Source organism: Carcharhinus amblyrhynchos, chromosome 16, assembly GCF_965287045.1.
Source record: "Carcharhinus amblyrhynchos chromosome 16, sCarAmb.v2.hapA, whole genome shotgun sequence".
In the NCBI taxonomy this organism is placed as follows: domain Eukaryota; kingdom Metazoa; phylum Chordata; class Chondrichthyes; order Carcharhiniformes; family Carcharhinidae; genus Carcharhinus; species Carcharhinus amblyrhynchos.
In genome coordinates this window covers 9,429,363-9,449,659 of record NC_137339.1, presented here as the reverse complement: position 1 = coordinate 9,449,659, position 20,297 = coordinate 9,429,363, and the positions used below count along the sequence as shown (strand labels likewise).

Genomic DNA, 20,297 nt, shown 5'->3' with positions numbered 1-20,297 from the left:
TAAGGGAGATCCAATTTAGGGACAATTTATCAACACCAATCAGCCTAAAAGCATGTTTTTGGGGTGTGGGAGGAAACCGGAGCACCCGGAGAAAATGAGGCTTGAATAAGTTGGTGATGGGCAAAAATATGTGGCGGAACTAGGCTTACAGAGAGAAATCAAATCAGTTGCTACTTGGAATTGTTAGAGAAGTGCCTCTCTTTCTCTCTGTACATTTGGTGATTGGGATCTTCCGGGAAAGAAGTCACTTTCTCTGGAGGCTGCTGTGTGGGAGTCAGAAGACAGGTGCCTTTCTGTATCTATCCTGAGAGGTTAAAAGGCTGGAAAACATAGCACCCATGTGAGCATATCTATTTTTTGTGCTAACTTATTCTGAAGAGGGTTTATGTCTATGGGATTATTGCTTACGTTGGAACTATAGAGATAGCTAGCTATTAAGAATTATACCTTGCCATGTTTAAGTATTTCAACTGGTAAAAGTTGTGCTAATTCTTTTTTATTATATTTCAACTGTGCTGTTAAAATGTTTGCTTTAATAAAAGCTTCCTTGTGGGTCAATCAAACCATACCTTTATGTGCACCCCAATGCCAAAACCGAACAAAGTTGGGGTCTAGGCTAACTTAGTAATATGTCTTGGAGGCTGTGATCTGGTCCATGATACTGTCAGCGGAGCTGGCTAGCCACTGGGCTCTGGTGAGTTCTTCTGCTCTTGTCAATGTCTGTGGTGTTTTGCGTGGTTTGCCTGTCGGGCTGCCAGAGAATGCACTAAGGACGGGATTGTCTTTGGTGGGACCATACGATCCTGCCAATAGGAAGGGCTGGAAAATCCTGCCTTTGAGCAAAACCCAAGTAAAGTTTATTTGTTAGATTCACAAGTAAGGCTTACATTAACACTGCAATGAAGCGACTGTGAAAATCCCCTGGTCGCCCACACTCCGGCGCCTGTTTGGGTACACTGAGGGAGAATTTAGCATGACCAATGCACCTAAACAGCGCGTCTTTCAGACTGTGGGAGGAAACCGGAGCACCCGGAGGAAACCCACACAGGCACAGGGAGAACGTGCAGACTCTGCACAGACAGTGACCTAAGCCAGGGATCAAACCTGGGTCTTTGGCGCTGTGAGGCAGCAATGTTAACCACTGCCGCCCTGGTCAGTACACTCGTCCTTTTTTTATGTCCTTAGAATGTGGCCATCCCTGACAAAGCCAATACTTATTGCCGAACCTTAGAAGGTGGTGGTGAACTGACATCTTGAAGCCATGCGGTGACGATGCTTCCACAGTGCTGTTAGCTAGAGAATTTCAGAATTCTGACCCGCTATCAATGAAGTGATGATAAGGTGAAGGAACCCTTGCCTTTGCTGCCTCTAGATGCCACGCTCTCCTGGCCAGCTTCCCATCTTCCACAAACTTAAACTCTTCCAAAACTCTGTGGCCCTCAAGAAGGCAGCTCACCACCACCTACTCAAGGGCAGCTAAGGGTGGGGAAAAAGTGTTGGCCTGTCCAGCGACGCCCGTGTCCCACGCATAAATGAAAAACAAATTGCAGCCTTTCCTGCAACTACAGTGGGAATGTCAGATGCCGAGTATTGACCACGATCGCAGTGTCCATCGAGGTATCTGCCTACACACCCAGCCAGAATGCGATACAAAATGGTTTCTTAAAAAACTGGATTAGAAACTTGTTACATTTCAGCTGTGCATTGATATTGAGACGAGCAAACCACATTTGATCTATAGTCACAAACAGACGGACAGAGAGGTGCTATCTTTTCCCTGGTTGGAGCCATCCCCAGGATCTGCCCCCTTTTCCTGCTCCGAATAATTCATAGAATCAACGAATCCCTACCGTACAGAAGGAGGCCATTTGGCCCATCGAGTCTGCACTGACCACTATCCCACCCAGGCACTATTCTGTAACCCCACACATTTACCCTGCTAAGCTCCCTAACACTCGGTCGGTTTAACATGACCAATCCACTTAGTTCTTCAGTTAGTTGTGGTGGAATTCTGATCAAGCCTCGGGTCAAACCCAATATGGGACGCGGTGCCTCATCTTGTCAGCTTGGATCTTGTTTGTCTCCCTTGTGTGACCAAGAATTGGAATCAAATTGAATTTGGTTTTTAGAGCAAGCAGGGAGATGGATTCGAATCTGGGCAGTTCCACTCTGAGTGCTGGCTTTGTAACTTGAAATTAAAATGAAAATAATTCTGATGAGAATTGCTAAGAACAAGTGTAGGAACAAACCCGAGAGTAGGTGTCATGCCTGTTCTTGTCAGCTTGGATTTAGAATGCCTCTAGTCTGTGAGGTTCATGAATTGGATTGAATTTGAATTGATTTTTGGAGCAAGCTAGGAACTGGACTAAGGGATTGTCCTTTCCAATCTGCACACTGGCCTTGTCATTCTGAGAAAGGAATACATTTTTTAAAAAAATTTTGATGAGAATGGGATTGGGCTTGGCAATGATGCCCCTGCAGCTGAATAGCTGAAATTTCCAAATCAGTGTGAATGAGGGCAGCACAGTGGCACAGTGTTACTTCACAGTGCCAGGGACCCGGATTTAATTCCAGCCTTGGGTGATTATCTGTGTGGAGTTTGCACATTCTCCCCGTGTCTGCGTGGGTTTCCTTTGGGTGCTCCGGTTTCCTCTCACATTCCAAAGATGTACAGGTTAAGTGGATTGGCCATGATAAATTATTCCTTAGTGTCTCAAGACGTGTAGGTTAGGGGGATTAGTGGCGTAAATATGTGGGGGTCACAGGAATAGGGCCAAGATAATATGTTCTTTTGAAGAGTTGGAGCAGACTTTAAGGGCAGCACGGTGGCACAGTGGTTAGCACTGCTGCCTCACAGCGCCAGGGACCCGGGTTCGATTTCCAGCTTGGGTCATTGTCTGTGCGGAGTTTGCACATTCTCCCCGTGTTTGCACGGGTTTCCTCCCACACTCCAAAGATGTGTGTATTAGGCGGATTGACCATGCTAAATTGTCCCTTAGTGTTAGGGGGGCTAGCTGGGGTAAATGCATGGGGCTATGGCGATAGGGCCCGGGTGGGATTGTGGTGCAGACTCAATGGGCTGAATGGCCTCTTGCTGCACTGCAGGGATGCTAAAGATTCGAAAGTAAATTTAATTTCAGTATGTATATTAAAATAATGCTGACGGAGCTTCCTCTCAGGACTCGCACATCAATCCCAATGCAATAGGAACTCTTGGCATCGGCAAATGCCTTCAGGGAAAAGGAGCAACTTCATTGCAGTGTTAATATAAGCCTACTTGTGACATTAATAAATAAACTTCAGCAAAGAAGAGAATAGTGGGGAACAATATTCATGAACGTAAAGTATTAATTCCCCCTCCCACGGTATCATTAATTACATTGTTCAATTTGTTTATGCTAGGTAGGTGAGGCTCTTACCGAGGTGTAAACATTCCATTGCACAAACAGAAAAAGTTGTTGTGTAAGATACAAGTGTAAACAGGAACCATTTCTTCGAGAGGCTGATGCTAGGACGTCACAGGAAACACTCAGTTAGGCAGATGCCAGTCATATAAATGTTAGGTCTCCAGCCCAGCGCGTCATCATATAGCACTGCACACTCTGGAGACACCCTCAGCTACAGCTGCACACTGACTCACTCTCCTTAACTCTCCGCTCAACACACCGTCTGCACCCTTACAAGAAGGTTCAGACTTTAAGATTCAGGAATACACCAACGCTCTGCCTACCTCACTCCTGGAAGAGGCTTTATTGGATTAACTGGATTGGAGGCTGTTGTGTGCACCAACTGACACGGCAGGCGCGATCTTCGGGAGAGAATTATCCGGGTAGAGAAGAGATCACCTGCCTCGGGAAAGGGGAGAGACGATGCTGTGAGTACGCAACATTCCATATTCTACCCGGAAGGAGAAAAGAATAGAATCTCAGAATCCCTATAGTGCAGAAGGAGGCCATTCGGCCCATCGAACCTGCACCGACAACAATCCCACAGGCCTTATCCCCATAAGCCCATGCATTTACCCTGCCAATCCCCCGAAACTGAGGGAGAATTTAACATGGGCAATCAACCTAACCTGCACATTCTTTGGAGCATGAGAGGAAACCAGAGCACCCAGAGCAGGCTCGGGGAGAACATGCAGACTCCGCACAGGCAGTGACCCAAGGTCAGAATTGAACCTGGGTTCCTGGCGCTATGAGGCAGCAATGCTAACCACTGTGCCACTGTGTCGCCCCGGGGAAGGCAGGGATGTAGAAAATATTTTACGTTCCTTTTTTCATCATGTATCTCTGATATCAGAGGTTTTTTTTTGCGTGCGTGTAAAGTTTGTGTCCATCAGCAAGAATGAGTGATGTCGGATTCCATTTCACACATGCCTATCTTAGGTCCGATGTGGTGTGCTTAGACACAGAGCGAAGACCTCCTCTACTCTCTCCCGATTGTCTGCTCAACCCTAACACTCCATGTAACGTGTTGTGTGCCACATGAGAGAGTTGATGGGGAAGTGGTGCTGACCAAGGGGAAACGGACTTTATTCATGACACACTGAGCACTGCCCGAGGTTACATAATTTAGCAACAATGTGCTTTATGACTGGGTATTTTTGTAATAGCCTTTACAAAGCTCTTACAGGTGGTGGTGGCTTAGTGGTATTATCGCTCGATCATTAATGGATAAACTCAACTAAGGCTCCAGGGACCTGGGTTCAAATCCCACCATGGCAGATGGAGGAATTTGAATTCAATAAAAATTTAAGAATTAAGAATCTACCAATGACCAAGAAACCAGTGTCAATTGTCCTAAAAACCCGTCTGTGTTCTTGAGAGAAGGAAATCTGCCATCTTTACCTGGTCTTTGTAAAGAGCTGGAAGAACTTTGTAAAGGCTCTTTACATAGAGGAGTGTCAGAATTTATTGGTGTCCACGTTTTAAGCTCTTCAAACAGCTTGACATTGTTATTCACTCTCCACTATTTCAGTTGACAAAAATTGCTCTTTTATGGAGCATGGGACATATAAAATCAGACTGACCATAATGATGTGATAACCAGACATTTGGTTACTATGATGACTTTACCTGAAAAGGGTTTGTATTGTGGGTTCAGTAAATGAAAGAATCTGAGGTTGAGCACATTGTGCATTGTTCCCTCGAAATCCCTGGGTTCAAGAATAACCGTAAGGAAGGAGGGAACAGGTGGAAAACTCCATCTTGTCGTATCAGCTCTAGCCCCGATAGATCTTCTGGAATTCCCACCCCAACCCACTCCAACTCTCTTTCTTAAAGGTGCTTGTCAAAGCCTACCCCATGGATGAAGATTTTGGACCCTTGACAGCAGAGTAAATGCATGGGGTTACAGGGGATAGGGCTTGGGTGGGATTGTGGTCAGTTGCAGGCTCAGTGGGCCGAATGGCCTCCTTCAGCACTGCAGGGATTCTATGATTCTATGAATAGGGCCTGGGTGGGATTGTTATTGATGCAGGCTTGATGGGCCGAATGGCCTCCTTTTGCACCGTAGCGATTCTATGATGGACAGTTCTGGCTCAAGAGGGTTGGAGTGCCATAAAGGCAAATGTTTAAGAACAGGTTAGAGAATTCCAGAGGTGTCTCCTCACGTCTCAAACGGAATGAGGAGGAGGTTGCTATTTTCGATCTTGTTGGTCCTTGAGGGTTGAGTCACTTTAGCAAGCATAGATATTGAGAAACTTGGACAGAGTCCAGTGCACCAAGGCATCGCCAGGAATAAGCTGTCAGGCGAGATGTGTCTCATACTAAAAAACGTTATCTAGGTTTAACACGTGAAATAGAAAGAGAGCGGGGCAGAGCACTTTGTGTTTTCAGAACTGCTGTAAAAATATATTCTGAACCCAAGAATCATTCCCTCCAGGCTAACTAATTAGAAACTCTAACTCTGTCTGCATTATCCTAAATCCCAATTAATGAACTTATCAGAAATTTTTTTTTATTCATTCATGGGATATGAGCATCGCTGGCTGGCCAGCATTTATTGCCCTTCTCCAGTTGCCCTTGGAGGGCAGTTGCGGGTCAACCACATTGCTATGGCTCTGGAGTCACATGCAGGCCAGACCAGGTAAAGATGGCAGATTTCCTTCCCTCAAGAACACAGAACGGATTTTTAGGACAATTGACACTGGTTTCTTGGTCATTGGTAGATTCTTAATTCTTAATTTTTTATTGAATTACAAATTCCTCCATCTGCCATGGTGGGATTTGAACCCAGGTCCCTGGAGCCTTAGTTGAGTTTATCCATTAATGATCGAGCGATAATACCACTAGGCCACCACCTCCCCCGGGGAGCTGAGGAAAGGTATGTAGCTGCAAAGGGCTGTGGTATTTGGAAAAGCAACATTTTCTTTCAGGTAATCAAAGAGTTAACCCATCCACTTTAAGGCAGATCAGAAAGACAAGGGGATGTCTTAGGTAACAACAACTTAGGGCTATGATTCTTTCTTATCCAAGTGCATCGCTGTTAAGGTGCGCTCTTACTTTCCTCAATGTTCGGAATCCCATGGCACAATTTGAAGAGGAATAGGAGGGTTCCCCCAAATGCTCCCCCATTGAAACAAGCTCCAAATCACTCTGCTTTATTCCCCTCAACCACATTCTGCATGGTCCACTTCCTCATTCAATGGGAAACATTCTTGTCGAGCTAGTTCACTTGTACACAGTTCCACTCCAGAAAGCCAGTTGGTGAAGGACAGAACTAGAGCCAATCTTCACACATTTTTGTACTTGTTTACAGAGCTGCACATTACCAGTGCACACCTCCTAACCCAATGGCCAATGTTTTAATCTGTGTCTAACCATAGGGACTCAAGTGAATCCCCAGTTAATGCCTACTATCTGCATACGATTAATGTTCAATTAACACACATTTCAGGAACTTATCCTCCTCTTATGCACAGGCACAATGGGCTGAATGGCCTCATTCTGCGCTACAGGATTCACATAAAGTTTGACAGCAAGTAGAAATTCATGATTTTTCTTTGCACAATCCCCCCGTTTTCTATTTTCTTTAAACAATTCAACATATGAATTAACATTGCCAACTTGATATTAGTAGGATTGATATCATTTTACAGTTGTGTCTGGTATATTTCATTGTGAAGCAGATAGTTGCTGCTAACTAAAAGACAATGTGAATTTGTAACACAGACATTCAACATTCAACAGGTACCTAAACATTGACATACAAGCATCACTTGCCAATATATTCCCCCTGCAGCAACACTGTGACAGCCTCAAACACTAACCTGAACACTGCCTGAACTTGCAACATCTCACTCACTGTCCTGTCTGGAGACAATACACATCTCCTTAACCTATGCTTAATGCTATCTCCACTCACATTGTCTGCACCTTTAAGACTTGAATAGCAGATCAGCTGTAAAGACTCGCATTCTAATCAGTATTCTGTAAACTGCATTTGCCTTTACATGCCCTGTTTCTGATCAGAACTCTCCACTCACCTGACGAAGGGACAGCGTTCTGAAAGCTTGTGGCATTTACTACCAAATAAACCTGTTGGACTTAAACATGGTGTTGTGAGACATCTTACTGTGTCAAACACTAACACACTGAGCCTTCCCTGACCTGGTGAGAGAATGAGCTGATTTGCACTTTGAGCTGCAGCATTGTCTCATTCTTCAATTATCACCCACACCAGACATTTTGACTGAAAATTTTTAGCATTCAGCAAAGAAAATCCCACTCATTTGATAAGATGTGTGCAAATGTTTGAAAGTTCCTTTGCTGAATAAGGCCAGAATGGAGCATGCCTGACTGTAAGGCAGAGACAGCTACACTACACTATCTTTTGCACTCCCCTCTGGCACAGCACCAAGTCCGCTATTGATACCAGGAGAGTTAGACTGAGGGGCTTCCATGCGTGGGGTTGCTGATGTAGGGAGAGGGGAAGACCCTCAGCAAACTGAGACCAGTGTTTATCTGTTTGGTTGCCAATGCTGCATATGTTCTGAGAGCTGATCATGTAGCTCACTGCGGTTGGAAACTTGGTTTGGGTTGTACAATAAGTTGTGGTTAGTTACATCCTCCCAAACATATATTGAGCTTACTCAAGAAGGCCGAGAGAAGGTAGAGAAGAAGAAAGTCTCTTTTCTGTTCAAAGTACTCTTAGTTACCATGCACGATGGATTTTTTTGTTTCTGAACTCCTAAAGAGTGATAAGTTGACAATGAGAGTTTGATGTTAACAATTAAATCTTAGGATTCTTATCCACTAGCTGCTTAAATATTTTCATTACTTGCTGTGACGGGACTGGAATAAGTAGCATGGCATATAATGTACAGACAAAAAACAGGTTATTGTGTTCAGCTAGCCCCATACCAATGATTATACTCCATGTGATCCTCTTTCTACTTTACTTTTCCAACCCTATCAGTGTAACCCATTCTTCCTCTTGTGCCTATCCAGTTCCCATTTCAACGGTAGATGCTGTTTGCTTTGATTCTGTTGCACGCCATGGCAAGTTCCACTTTCTAGCCACACTCTGGGTAAAGACTTTTCTCCTGACTTCCCTGTTGAATTTATTCGTGACTATCTGATGTCTATGCATAGTTCTAGTCGCTCTATTCTCGAAAGGATATCATTAAACTAGAAAGAGTGCAGAAAAGATTTACTAAGATGTTGCTGGGACTTCATGGTTTGAGTTATAAGGCTGGATAAAGTTGGACTTTTTTAACCTGGAGTGTAGGAGGCTGAGGGGTGACGTTGTAGAGGTCTATAAAATAATGAGGGCATAGATCACCTAGATAGTCATCTGCGATGTGTGTGCCTCCATTTGTGTGTGCATGTGTGGAACAACGTGGCTGTGTGCACATGGGCACACTTGTCTTTTGAGTGACTTCTAGTCATGTACCTGTAGTGGTCCTTATTTGTGTAACAATCTACTTGTGAGAGTGCAACAGTATGTCACTTCACATGCCCCAGTGTACGCATATGATGATATTCATGTAAATGTAATACATCAGCCACTTGCATCTTAATTTTTATTTTTATCCATTCTGTGACTCTCCACTGTCTTGTCTGCAGTGCTTGGGACTGTGTGGTTGGCAAGCTGTTTTATTTATACTTCACATGAACAGACTAAATTACTCGCTAACTACTAGAGATAACTCGCACTTCTCTAGTATATTTCACACCCTCAAAGGAATTTATAGCCAATAGCTTGTTTCTTGAAGCCTGATCATGATTGTAAGGTAGGGGACAGGGCAGCCAATGTGTACACAGCAAGATCACACAAACACCCTGTGATATTTTTAAGAAGCGGGTTGATGGGTTTTTGATAAGAGAAGGGATTGAGGGTTATGGGGAGAGGGCGGGAAAGTGGAACTGAGCCACGACAGATCAGCCATGATCTTATTGAATGGCGGGGCAGGCTCGAAGGGCTAGATGGCCTACTCCTGCTCCTATTTCTTATGTTCTTATGTTCTTATGTTCTTATAATAGTCTGATAAAGTATTGTATATCAATGCTGATCGAAGGATAAATATTGACCAAGAGACTGGGGTGGGGGGTGCGGGGTGGGGGTATAACAGCACCCCTGCTCTTTTTTGGAATGGTGCCTTTATATCAGGGAGAGAGAACCCTCGGTTTAGTATCTCACCTGAAAGATGGAACTTCTTACAATGCAGCCCTCCCTGCACTGTCCTGCACTGTGTGTGTGTCTAACACAGGTCCAATAAAACTCTGCTTCAGTACACGTAATTTTCAAAATAATTTAAGGACAAAACAACCAAAATCACAAAGTAACCTCACCAACAGGAAGCAACATGCAAGCACCCAGGAAAGTCTTAATTCACTTTTACTAAGATTTACTGCTTTACACATTCTTTACTCAATGATTCTGATGTAATTAAAAAAATAGATAATGATGGCCAAGAATTTCTCAATCTGTCTCCTGGTAGGGTGAGTTGACCACACTGTTACAAGATGCTTGTGCGCAGTTGAGACTAAGAAAAGGTGTAGGGAAAACCACACACACACACTCACACACACACACTCACACACACACACACACTCACACTCACACACACACTCACACACGCGGACTCACACACACGCTCACATACACACGCACACACTCACATGCACACACACACTCACATACACACACACACTTACACATACACTCACACACACTCACATACACACACACTCACTCACACACACGCTCACATACACACACACTCACATACGCACACACTCACATACGCACACACTCACATACGCACACACACTCACACACACCCTCACATATACACACACATACACATACATACACTCACTCACACATACACACACACACTCACACATACACTCACACACACTCACACACACACACTCATACACACACGCACACACACTCACATACACACACTCACTCATACACACACACTCACATACACACACACTCACTCACACACACACTCATACACACTCACATACACACACTCACTCACACACACACTCATACACACACACACTCACATACACTCACATACACACACTCACTCACACACTCACTCATACACACACACACTCACACACATTAGTCAGCACATGACTCTAGTGTTTGGTGTGGGCCCATTCAGCCCAGTTTCCAAGGACAGCCGGTGAGCATCATTGTGCACAATGCCATGTATTAACACAAACTATAACAAAATCACAAGAGTACGTTTGTAAAAAAAAAATCACAAAAATTCCAGATTGTTATTAAAAATCCATCTGGTTCATTAATGCCCTTCAGGGGGGGAAATCTTCCATCTTTACCCGATCTGGCCCATGTGTAACTCCAGAAGCACAGAAATGTTGCTGATTTAACGTTTATTTATTAGTGTCACGAGTTGGCTTACATTAACACTGCGATGAAGTTACTGTGAGAATCCCCTAGTTGCCACACTCAGGCACCTGTTCGGCTACACTGAGGGAGAAGTTAGCATGACTAATGCACCTAACCAGCACGTCTTTCAGACTGTGGGAGGAAACTGGAGCCCCCGGAGGAAACCCATGCAGACACGGGGAGAACGTGCAGACTCCACATAAACAGTCACATGAGGCCAGAATCCAACTCGGACCCCTGGCACTGCGAGGCAGCAGTGCTAACAACTGTGCCACCGTGCTGTCCCTGCAGTGTGAATATTTGAATTTTGTTTTTAATTTGGCCTTTGGGATTTGTGAACTGCGATCAAAGCCAGCATCGATTGCCTTCCCTAGTTGCTCTTGAGAAGATGGTGGCGAGCCACCTTCTGGAATGGTTTGTAGCCCATGTGATGTGGGCGCCTATGGTTTCTGCAATGGTTTGATACAATGAGTGGCTTGCTAGCTCATTTCAGAAGGCGGTTACAAGCCAGCAACACTTCTGAGCTTCTGGAGTTGAACACAGGCCAGACTGGCTAAGGATGGAAAATGTCCTCCCTTGTAGGGCATTAATGAACCAGATGGACTTTCAAGAACAAAGTGGAATTCTCGTGATCATTTTTTCACAAACATATGAATTAGGAGCTGGAGTGGGCCATTTGGCCCCTCAAGCCTGCTCCACCACTCAATAAGATTATGTCTGATCTGATTTTAACCTCAACATCACATTCCCGCCTACCCCCGCTAACCTTTTACCCACCCGCTTACCAAGAATCTATCTAGCTGTGCCTTGAAGATATTCAAACTGTGCTTCAGCCATCTTTTGAGGTAGAGAATTACAAAGCCTCACAGCCCTCTGCATTTTCTCAACTCTATTTCAAATGGTCGACACCTTATTTTTAAAGTGTCCATTAGTTCTAGATTCTTCCACAAGTCGAACCCCACCCCCCACTTTCACTCTGTCAATTCCCATCATGATCTTATGTTGCAATCAAGTCACCTCCTGCTCCAACGGAGCCAAGCTTGTCCAGCCTTTCCACATCAGACAACCGCCCATCCCATAATAATAGCGATTTGTTCCAGATTTACGAATAGAATTGTGCTGTATTTACATTCCCCTAGTTGCCGAGGTAGGATTTGAATTCATGCCTGCAGAGCATTGTTTGGGCTTCTGAATTACTAGTCCAGGAATTTTCCCTTCATTCATTTGTGGGACATGGGCATCGCTGGTTGGCGGCATGGTGGGTAGCACAGCTGCCTCACGGTGCTAGGGATCAAGGTTCAATTCCAGTCTCGGGTCACTGTCTGTATGGAGTTTGCATGTTCTCCTCGTGTCTGCATGGGTTCCCTCCGGGTCCTCCGGTTTCCTCCCATAGTTCAAAGATGTGCCAAATTGTCCCTTACTGTCAAGGGGACTAGCAGGGTGAATGGTGGTTGTGGGAATGGGGCCAGTGCAGACTCGATGGGCTGAGTGGCCTCCTTCTGTACTGCAGGATTCTATGATTTATTGCCTGTCGCTTGTTGGTCTTGAATTACTAAGTCATTTCAGAGAGCAGTTGAGAGTCAACCACATCGCTATGGCTCTGAAGTCTCATGTAGGCCAGACCAGGTGAGGACAGCAGATTTCCTTCCCTAAAGAACATGAGTGAACCAGACGGGTTTTTCCCGACAATGGTTTCATGGTCATCAGTAGATTCTTAATTTCAGGTATTTTTTATTGAATTTAAATTCTGCCATCTGCCATGGTGGGGTTCGAACCCAATCCGCAGAACATTAGCTGAGTTTCTGGATTAATAGTCTAGCGATAATACCACGAGGCCATCGCCTACCCTTATTTGTTACCGTTGTGCTACCGTTATGTCGATAGGTATATATGCAAATTTCAATTCATAAACATAGTTCGTTTATAGTGTGCGCGAACGTGACTAAACGTTTCCTATAAGTTAGCAAGTTAAACATTTTAAAATCGCTTTTGAAATCAAAACCGCCAATGGAATTAAACAATTGAGTTTGTGAGTGAATTTAGTTCCAGTAGCAGAGAGATGCGAGAGAGAAAGAGACAGCTTAAACTCAGGGAGCTTTTGGGAACAGAAATCAGGTTTGTGTAAAAGCCACAAATGACTTAATGGCAATATATTAAAATGAATCCTTCACCTAATACTTGTCACAGGTCCTTTCCCATGCTGGTTCTGAGAAAGTCTCCTGCTTAAGATAAATAGTAGCTCATAACAGGACAGCAGTATGAAGCTTAGGGAAAAATTAGTGAGCAGCACAGTCACCAAGGATACAGTCATAGAATCCCGACAGCGCAGAAGGAGGCCATTCGGCCCATCAAATCTGCATCGATCACAATCCCATCCAAGCCCTATTCCCCTAACCCAACATACGTACCTTACTAATCGCCCTGACACTATGGGGAAATTTAGCATGGCCAATCCTCCAAACCCACACATTTTTTGACTGTGGGAGGAAACCGGAGCACCCGGAGGAAACCCACGCAGACACGGGGAGAATGTGCAGTCTCCGCACAGACAATGACCCAAGCTGGAATTGAACCCGGATCCCTGGTGCTGTGAGGCAACAGTGCTAACCACTGTGCCACTGTGTCACCTAGTCTGTAGCATAAAGAAGGTCAAGGAAATAAATGGTACCATTTTGAAAATGGGTGACTTTATCAATCAAACATCACCGTGATTTACCGCCACTCTTTCACTTCAGGTTACATTTCTCTCATACTTAGCCTGGTAATGCTTATAGGTCAAGAGGTTTGGTTGCGCATGGTGGCATAGTAGTTAGCGCTGCTGTCTCACCGTGCCAGGGACCAGGGTTCAATTCAGGCCTTGGGCCACTGTCTGTGCGGCGTTTGAACATTCTTCCCATGTCTGTTTCCTCTGGGTGCTCCGGTTTCCTCCCACACTCCAGATATATGTGGGTTAGGTGGATTGGCCAGGCTAAATTGCCCCTTAGAGTCAGGGGGATGAGCGGGGTACATACATGTGACTATGGGGATAGGGCCCGGGTGGGATTGTTGTCAGTGCACACTCGATAGGCGGAATGGCCTCCTTCTGCACTGAAAGGATTGTATGAAATCCTATAAAGCTATGTGACTGAGCTTGTGTGATGGTGTGCAACAAGTGCTTTGTGTACGCTGCAGGATTGCTAAACTCCCCAGATGGATAATGCTGATTATATCAGGGAAAATAGTCCAAAGACAGGACAGTCCATATACACGTGCATTTTACATGGATCCTTCTCGCTGAATCTCAAACACTCATCTGCTCTTCCTTTCTTTTTACAGCCTCTCCTATTTAACACATTGAGAAACAGTTGATTGGCCTGAAAGGTAATGGGCAGCCGACCGAGCAAGTCCCGACGTCAAACCATGACCACTATTCCATCGAACCCCGTCAACCAGGTCTCCACAGGTAAGGTGTACTTCCTGTTATCAGAGCATCCCGACAGTGCAGAAAGAGGCCATTCAGCCCATCCAGTCTGCACCAACCACAATCCCCTCCAGGCCCTATTCCCACGAACCCACATATTTACCTTGCTAATGCCCCTGACGCTAAGGGGCAATTTAGCATGGCCAATCCACCTAACCTGTACATTTTTTTGGACTGTGGGAGGAAACCAGAGCACGTGGAGGGAACCCACGCAGAGAAAGTGCAAGCTCCACGCAGACAGCGACCCGAGGCTGGAATCGAACCCGGGTCCCTGGGGCTGTGAGGCAGCAGTGCTAACCGCTGTGCCACCGTGCCATCCTTGTTGGCAGGACAAGGAAGGCGATGTGGCGGACGGGGGAGGGGTTCTAAACTTCCCGCCCCGTCCCGACTCCTGTTGTGTGAGCTTTGCTGGAGGATTTTACATAGAAGTGCACAGGAAGTGCAATGGGTTCTTCACGGCAGTGTGATGTGGGGGCTCGATTGAATGGTCAGATGCCACTCTGGCTGGTAAGAGTGGCGTCACCATGTGCTATTTACCATAAAGAGCATTGCCATCGGGTTTATCTGCAACAGTAGGCATCACACTTCACACCTTTGCCGGCCAGCTCTGAAACGTTGCTGATACAGTTATCAATCACCTCTTAGGCCTGGTGTGAGATCTGGGCCAAGAACCCTAAAATACTCTAACCGCAACTAACAGATATCAGCCAGTGGAAAAAGCTGACGCATACCGATTTTTTTTAAACAGTAGCCCATAGTTCTTGAAAGTTTCCATCATGCTCCCATAAGCAAAGGCGCGCTCCCGAATGGCAAAGACAGCCTGAGCCTGTGCCAGCCTGAGCCTGTGCCAGCCTGGCCCCTTCATTCCATCCATTTATTAGGCAAAATGGGTACTGAAGGTGGATGGTTCAAACAAGCCAATCAAATTGCATAGCAACTTCTCAAATTGATGGAGCTGTTAAAAAAAAAGCATACGGCGCTATAAGTAGAGACGGCCCAGTGGTTAGCACTGCTGCCTCACAGCGCCAGGGACCCGGGTTCGACTCTCAGCTTGGGTCACTGTCCGTGCGAAACCTGCGCGTTCTCCCCGTGTCTGTGTGGGTTTCCTCCGGGTCCTCCAGTTTCCTCCCACAATCCGAAAGACGTGCTGGTTAGGTGCATTGGCCGTGCTAAATTCTCCCTCAGTGTACCCAAACAGAGTGTGTGGCGGCTAACGGAATTCCACAATAGCTTCGTTGCAGTGTTAATGTAAGCCTACTTGTGGCTATTAAATAAACTTTACTTTTTATCTTTACTTCACTTTGCTTTTAACAAGGGCTAAATGGCCTACACCTGGTCCCATGTTCGATGATGTAGAAGACTATTTCATTTTGTTTTACAATTGTAAGGTCTACTTTGCGAGTTAATGAACTTATCAGTATTTGTGAGGAGTGCGATTTTACTTCTGTTGAGTGGAATTACACTTGTCAACAATTGCGATGTCTTTATTCACCAGAATTTTCCATCACGGGAATCGCAGCGGGCAGAGGATAGCTGCGGTGGGGGTGGAGGGGGTGTGGGGTTTGCAGACCATGCAAAAGTCCATTGACCTCAAACAGGATTTTTTGGTTTTCGGGGGGAAGGGTGGCTGGAAAATCCCGTCCATTATCTCCAGATCTGATAAGTCCCAAAAATACCTCCTTGTGTGAAACATCTGAAGATCACCGCCTGTCTGAAGATAGTTTAATGCAGTCAGCTTGTTATACTTAACCTCAAGCCAAATATATGAATTCCAAGAAGGGTCTGGCTTCTTTTAGGACTACAAGTGCAAGTAATAGGAAGTTAACACCTGAATTGCTACTCTTAGAATTATAGAATCCCTACAGTGCAGAAGGAGGTCATTCGGCCCATTGAGTCTGCACCGACCACAATCCCACCCAGGCCCTATCCCCATAACCCCATGCATTTACCCTAGCTAGTCCCCCTGACACCAAGGGGCAATTTAGCATGGTCAATCCACTAACCTGCACATCTTTCGGACTGTGAGAGGAAACCAGAGCATCCAGAGGAAACCCATGCAGATATGGGGAGAACATGCAAATTCACACAGATAGTGACCCAAGCTGGGTATCGATCCTGGGTCCCTGGCGCTGTGCAGCAGCAGTGCTAGCCACTGTGCCACCGTGCCACCTACTGTGCTTGTTATTACAGATATTTGGTACAAAATTATTGTTGGGGATACGAATGGGAAAATACTTATAGGAGAGTGGTTTTATCCATGCGAAGAGTTACATACTCGCCTCTTATTACTGCATGCAGAAATACTATGGAAGGTGATAGGATGGCCAGTTTGTGCGGTGGTTAACACCTTTACACGAATTCTAGGTGTTAGTAAAGAGGGTTTCTAATGTTTTGAAAAATATGTTTTCTTTTTCCAGATATTAGCAAAGTTATGATGGTGGTGGCACTGTATAATTATCCGTCGTCATCTGATTCTGAACCTGTTATTAGTGTGGGCGAGAGGCTGAACGTTGTTAGCGAGTAAGTATTACTGTGTGTGAAGCTGCCGTGGACCGTGGGTTCAGCTCTAGAACATGGCTGGATGGGTTTGTTGATCGACTTTCCTGCGCATGGAGTGAAATCCCAACTGTGCACCCATGCAGGACAGGCCTCCACACAGAGGGGCAAATGCCTACACGCCTGGGCCACTCACTGATAGAATCAGAGGTGTGAGCGCCAAAGACGTTCCACGCCTTTCTGTTTCCTGCCTATGGCCATGGCTGCACTAATGAACCCTGCCAATCTGACCTTCCCGAGCTGATCAGACTGAGAATGCTGTGTGGGTTATAAGCAGCAAATATAGCTACCACCGTCGGGGACTTTCTTGGAGGAACCCTGGGGATTTTGTCTTGGGCGTATTAAATAATTTCTAGGCCTTTCCTCCCCACTTTCATTAAACACTATAGAAACATGAACAATGGGGGAGTTGTGGGCTGTGGGGGAGGCTAACTGACCAATGAGAATAATCCAGTTGGGGTGATTAAGAATCTGTTTGCTTTACCATTGGCCTGGGAAAGTGTATATCACCAGGTTGGATACATACAGCAACCAATGGTGAGAGCCTAGCGGTGGGACTCTTGGCAATGGGAAGTCATGTGGCAACAGCTCCAGGAATGCCCCCAACCTGAGTAGGTAATAAGGCCTCAATGCATTCCATTGTTGGCTATTGTGAGTGATAATATTAACTTAGGGGTTTGCTAGGGACCAGACAGATGTAATGATTACAGTAATAAATACAGTTACATAGTGTCACTTTGTGTAATCACAACTTTAATATTGTCTATGAAGTTATTTTGTTCTTTGATTTGATTTATAATTATCACATGTATTGGGATACAGTGAAAAGTATTGTTTCTTGCGCGCTACACGGATAAAGCATATTGTTCATAGAGTACATAGGGGAGCAGGAAAGGAGAGGGTGCAGAATGTAACATTACAGTCATAGCTAGGGTGCAGAGAAATTTGATTTGATTTATTATTGTCACATGCATTAGTAAAACTATATTAGTAATAGTTTCTTGGGCGCTATACAGACAGAGCATACTGTTCATAGAGAAGGAAAAGAGAGAGTGCAGAATGTAGTGTTACAGTCACAGCCAGGGTGTAGAGAAAGATCAACTTAGTGTGAAATAGGTCCATTCAAAAGTCTGATGGCAGCAGGGAAGAAGCTGTTCTTGAGTCAGTTGGTACGTGACCTCAGACTTCTATAAGACGGAAGAAGGTGGAAGAGAGTGTGTCTGGGGTGTGTGGGATCCTTAGTTATACTGGATACTTTTCCAAGGCAGCAGGAAGTGTAGACAGAGTCAATGGATGGGAGGCTGGTTTGTGTGATGGACTGGGCTTCATTCACAACCATCCTTTGTAGTTCCTTGCGGTCTTGGGCAAAGCAGGAGCCATACCAAGTTGTGATACATCCAGAAAGGAAGCTTTCTATGGCCCATCTATAAAAGTTGGTGAGAGTCAGAGCGGTAGATCCATTCAAAAGTCTGAGGGCAGCAGGGAAGATGTCCTTGCGATGGTTGGCGTGCAATCTCAGACTTCCGTGCCTCTGTGAGAAGTGGAATTGCAAACGTGGGTTCAATCCACAAGTACTAAACCTTCCCTGTTTGATCATTACTGGAGTGACATTCTGAAATTATACTGCAGAGTATTTCAGAAAGTATTCTGGCCATGTACTCGTATAGTTAAAACAGCTGGCTGCTTGCATTATAAATGATTAATGTACTCCCTATATTCAAAATAAAATCTGCATGGGACAAAATGCAAGTGCAGGTTGGAATCTCTATCACAGGCAAGCAGTTTCTATATTTGCAGATCCAGAATGTCCCCTTTTAGTATCTGGAATTTATCAGAAGCCAGCTCGTGGCTGGAGGAAGTCTTTGGTATTTTTATCAAATCTACGCAGGGTATAGTTTTAGCAAATTGCTTACAGCGTTTTCCGCTATTGGCTGTGGAAAATGAGCGGTGCTGAGACAGGGGAAATCTGCAGCTCTAAAAGCTTTGACCTCCCACTTCCAAAAACAGGCTGGTTAAAACACCAGCATTGTGTGCAGTTTTGGTGTCCTTATCTGAGGAAGGATGTCCTTGCTGTATAGAGGGACTACAGCGAAGGTTTACCAGGCTGATTCCTGGACTGTCATATGAGGAGAAACTAAATCGGTCAGGATTATGTTCACCGGAGTTTAGAAGAGTGAGAGGGGATCTCATAGAAACTTATAAAATTCTAACAGGGTAGATTCAGAAAGAATGTTCCCAGTGGTGAGAGAGTCCAGAACTAGGGGTCATAGTTTGAGGATAAGGGGTACTGATTTTTAGAACTGATTTGATTTGATTTAGTATTGTCACACGTATTAACATACAGTGAAAAGTATTGTTTCTTGAGCCCTGTACAGACTGTTCATAGAGAAGGAAAGGAGAGAGTGCAGAATGTAGTGCTACAGTCACAGCTAGGGCGTAGAGAAAGATTAACTGAGGTGAGGAGAAATATCTTCACTCAGAGGGTGGTGAATGTGTGGAATTCACTGCTGCGGAATGTAGGTGAAGCTAAAACATTGTCTGATTTCAGGAAGAAATTAGCTATAGCTCTTGGGGTTAAAGGGATCAAGGGATATGGGGGATAGGCGGGGGATCAGAATATTGAATTTGATGATCAGCCATGATCAAAATGAATGGTGGGGCAGGCTGGAGGGGCCAAATGGCCTCCTCCTGCTTCTAGTTTCTATGTTTCTACGTCCTTTTGAATGAGTTTCCTTTCTGTTTGATTGCAGGGAAGGTGATTGGTGGAAAGTAGTGTCCATGGCAACCGGCAAAGAATGTCACATCCCTTGCAACTATGTGGCGAAGGTGTACCACAGGTAAGGAATACCTTTAATGTATTCTAGGCCGCAGTTAGCTTGTGCGGTGACAAGAGGCAGTTTCCAGGTGCAAGGTTCCATTCTCTGTTTCCAGTTTCCGCCTGTGGTTGGGGTGGGAGTGCGAATCACAGCCACCAGCAGTCACACTCCGCTTTCCACCCTCAAGTCCAGTAATCAGCATTTCTTCTCTGTCTTCTCAAACTTTCACTTTCAATATGTCAGCCTTGGCTCACTGGCTAGTATTCTCGTCTCAAAGTTGGCAGGTGATGCACTCCAGGGATGCGAGCCTGTAATGTAGGCTGGTGCTCAGTGCGGTACTGCTGGACGTGCTGGCTTTTGGATAAGATGTAAATCATGGTTTGCCAACTCTTGTACTCAATGCCCCAGCCAATGTAGGCAAGCATTTTTAATCACCTCTGTTGCCACTCTTAGGGAACTCTGTATTTTAAGGGAACCTGAAGCCCAGGTCCTTCTGCAAGTTAATGTTCCTAAGGGTTCTGCCACTTATAGTGTAATTCGCACCAAAGTTTTATCCTCCAAAATGCATCACCTTGCATTTGTCCAGA

At 45.2% G+C, this 20,297-nt stretch overlaps 1 protein-coding gene across 1 annotated transcript in view; it reads left to right on the top strand.

The window, feature by feature from the left end:
• The first annotated feature begins 3,606 nt into the window (after nt 1-3,606).
• LOC145353822 (src-like-adapter 2) overlaps nt 3,607-20,297 on the top strand; it is a 31,557-nt gene continuing 14,866 nt past the window's right edge. Inside the window, exons 1-4 of the mRNA XM_080204663.1 lie at nt 3,607-3,874; nt 14,194-14,320; nt 16,756-16,858; nt 19,645-19,731. Of these exons, the coding sequence (XP_080060789.1) occupies nt 14,242-14,320; nt 16,756-16,858; nt 19,645-19,731 (269 nt within the window). The 5' untranslated portion in view covers nt 3,607-3,874; nt 14,194-14,241. The remainder of the gene's footprint in view (nt 3,875-14,193; nt 14,321-16,755; nt 16,859-19,644; nt 19,732-20,297) is intronic.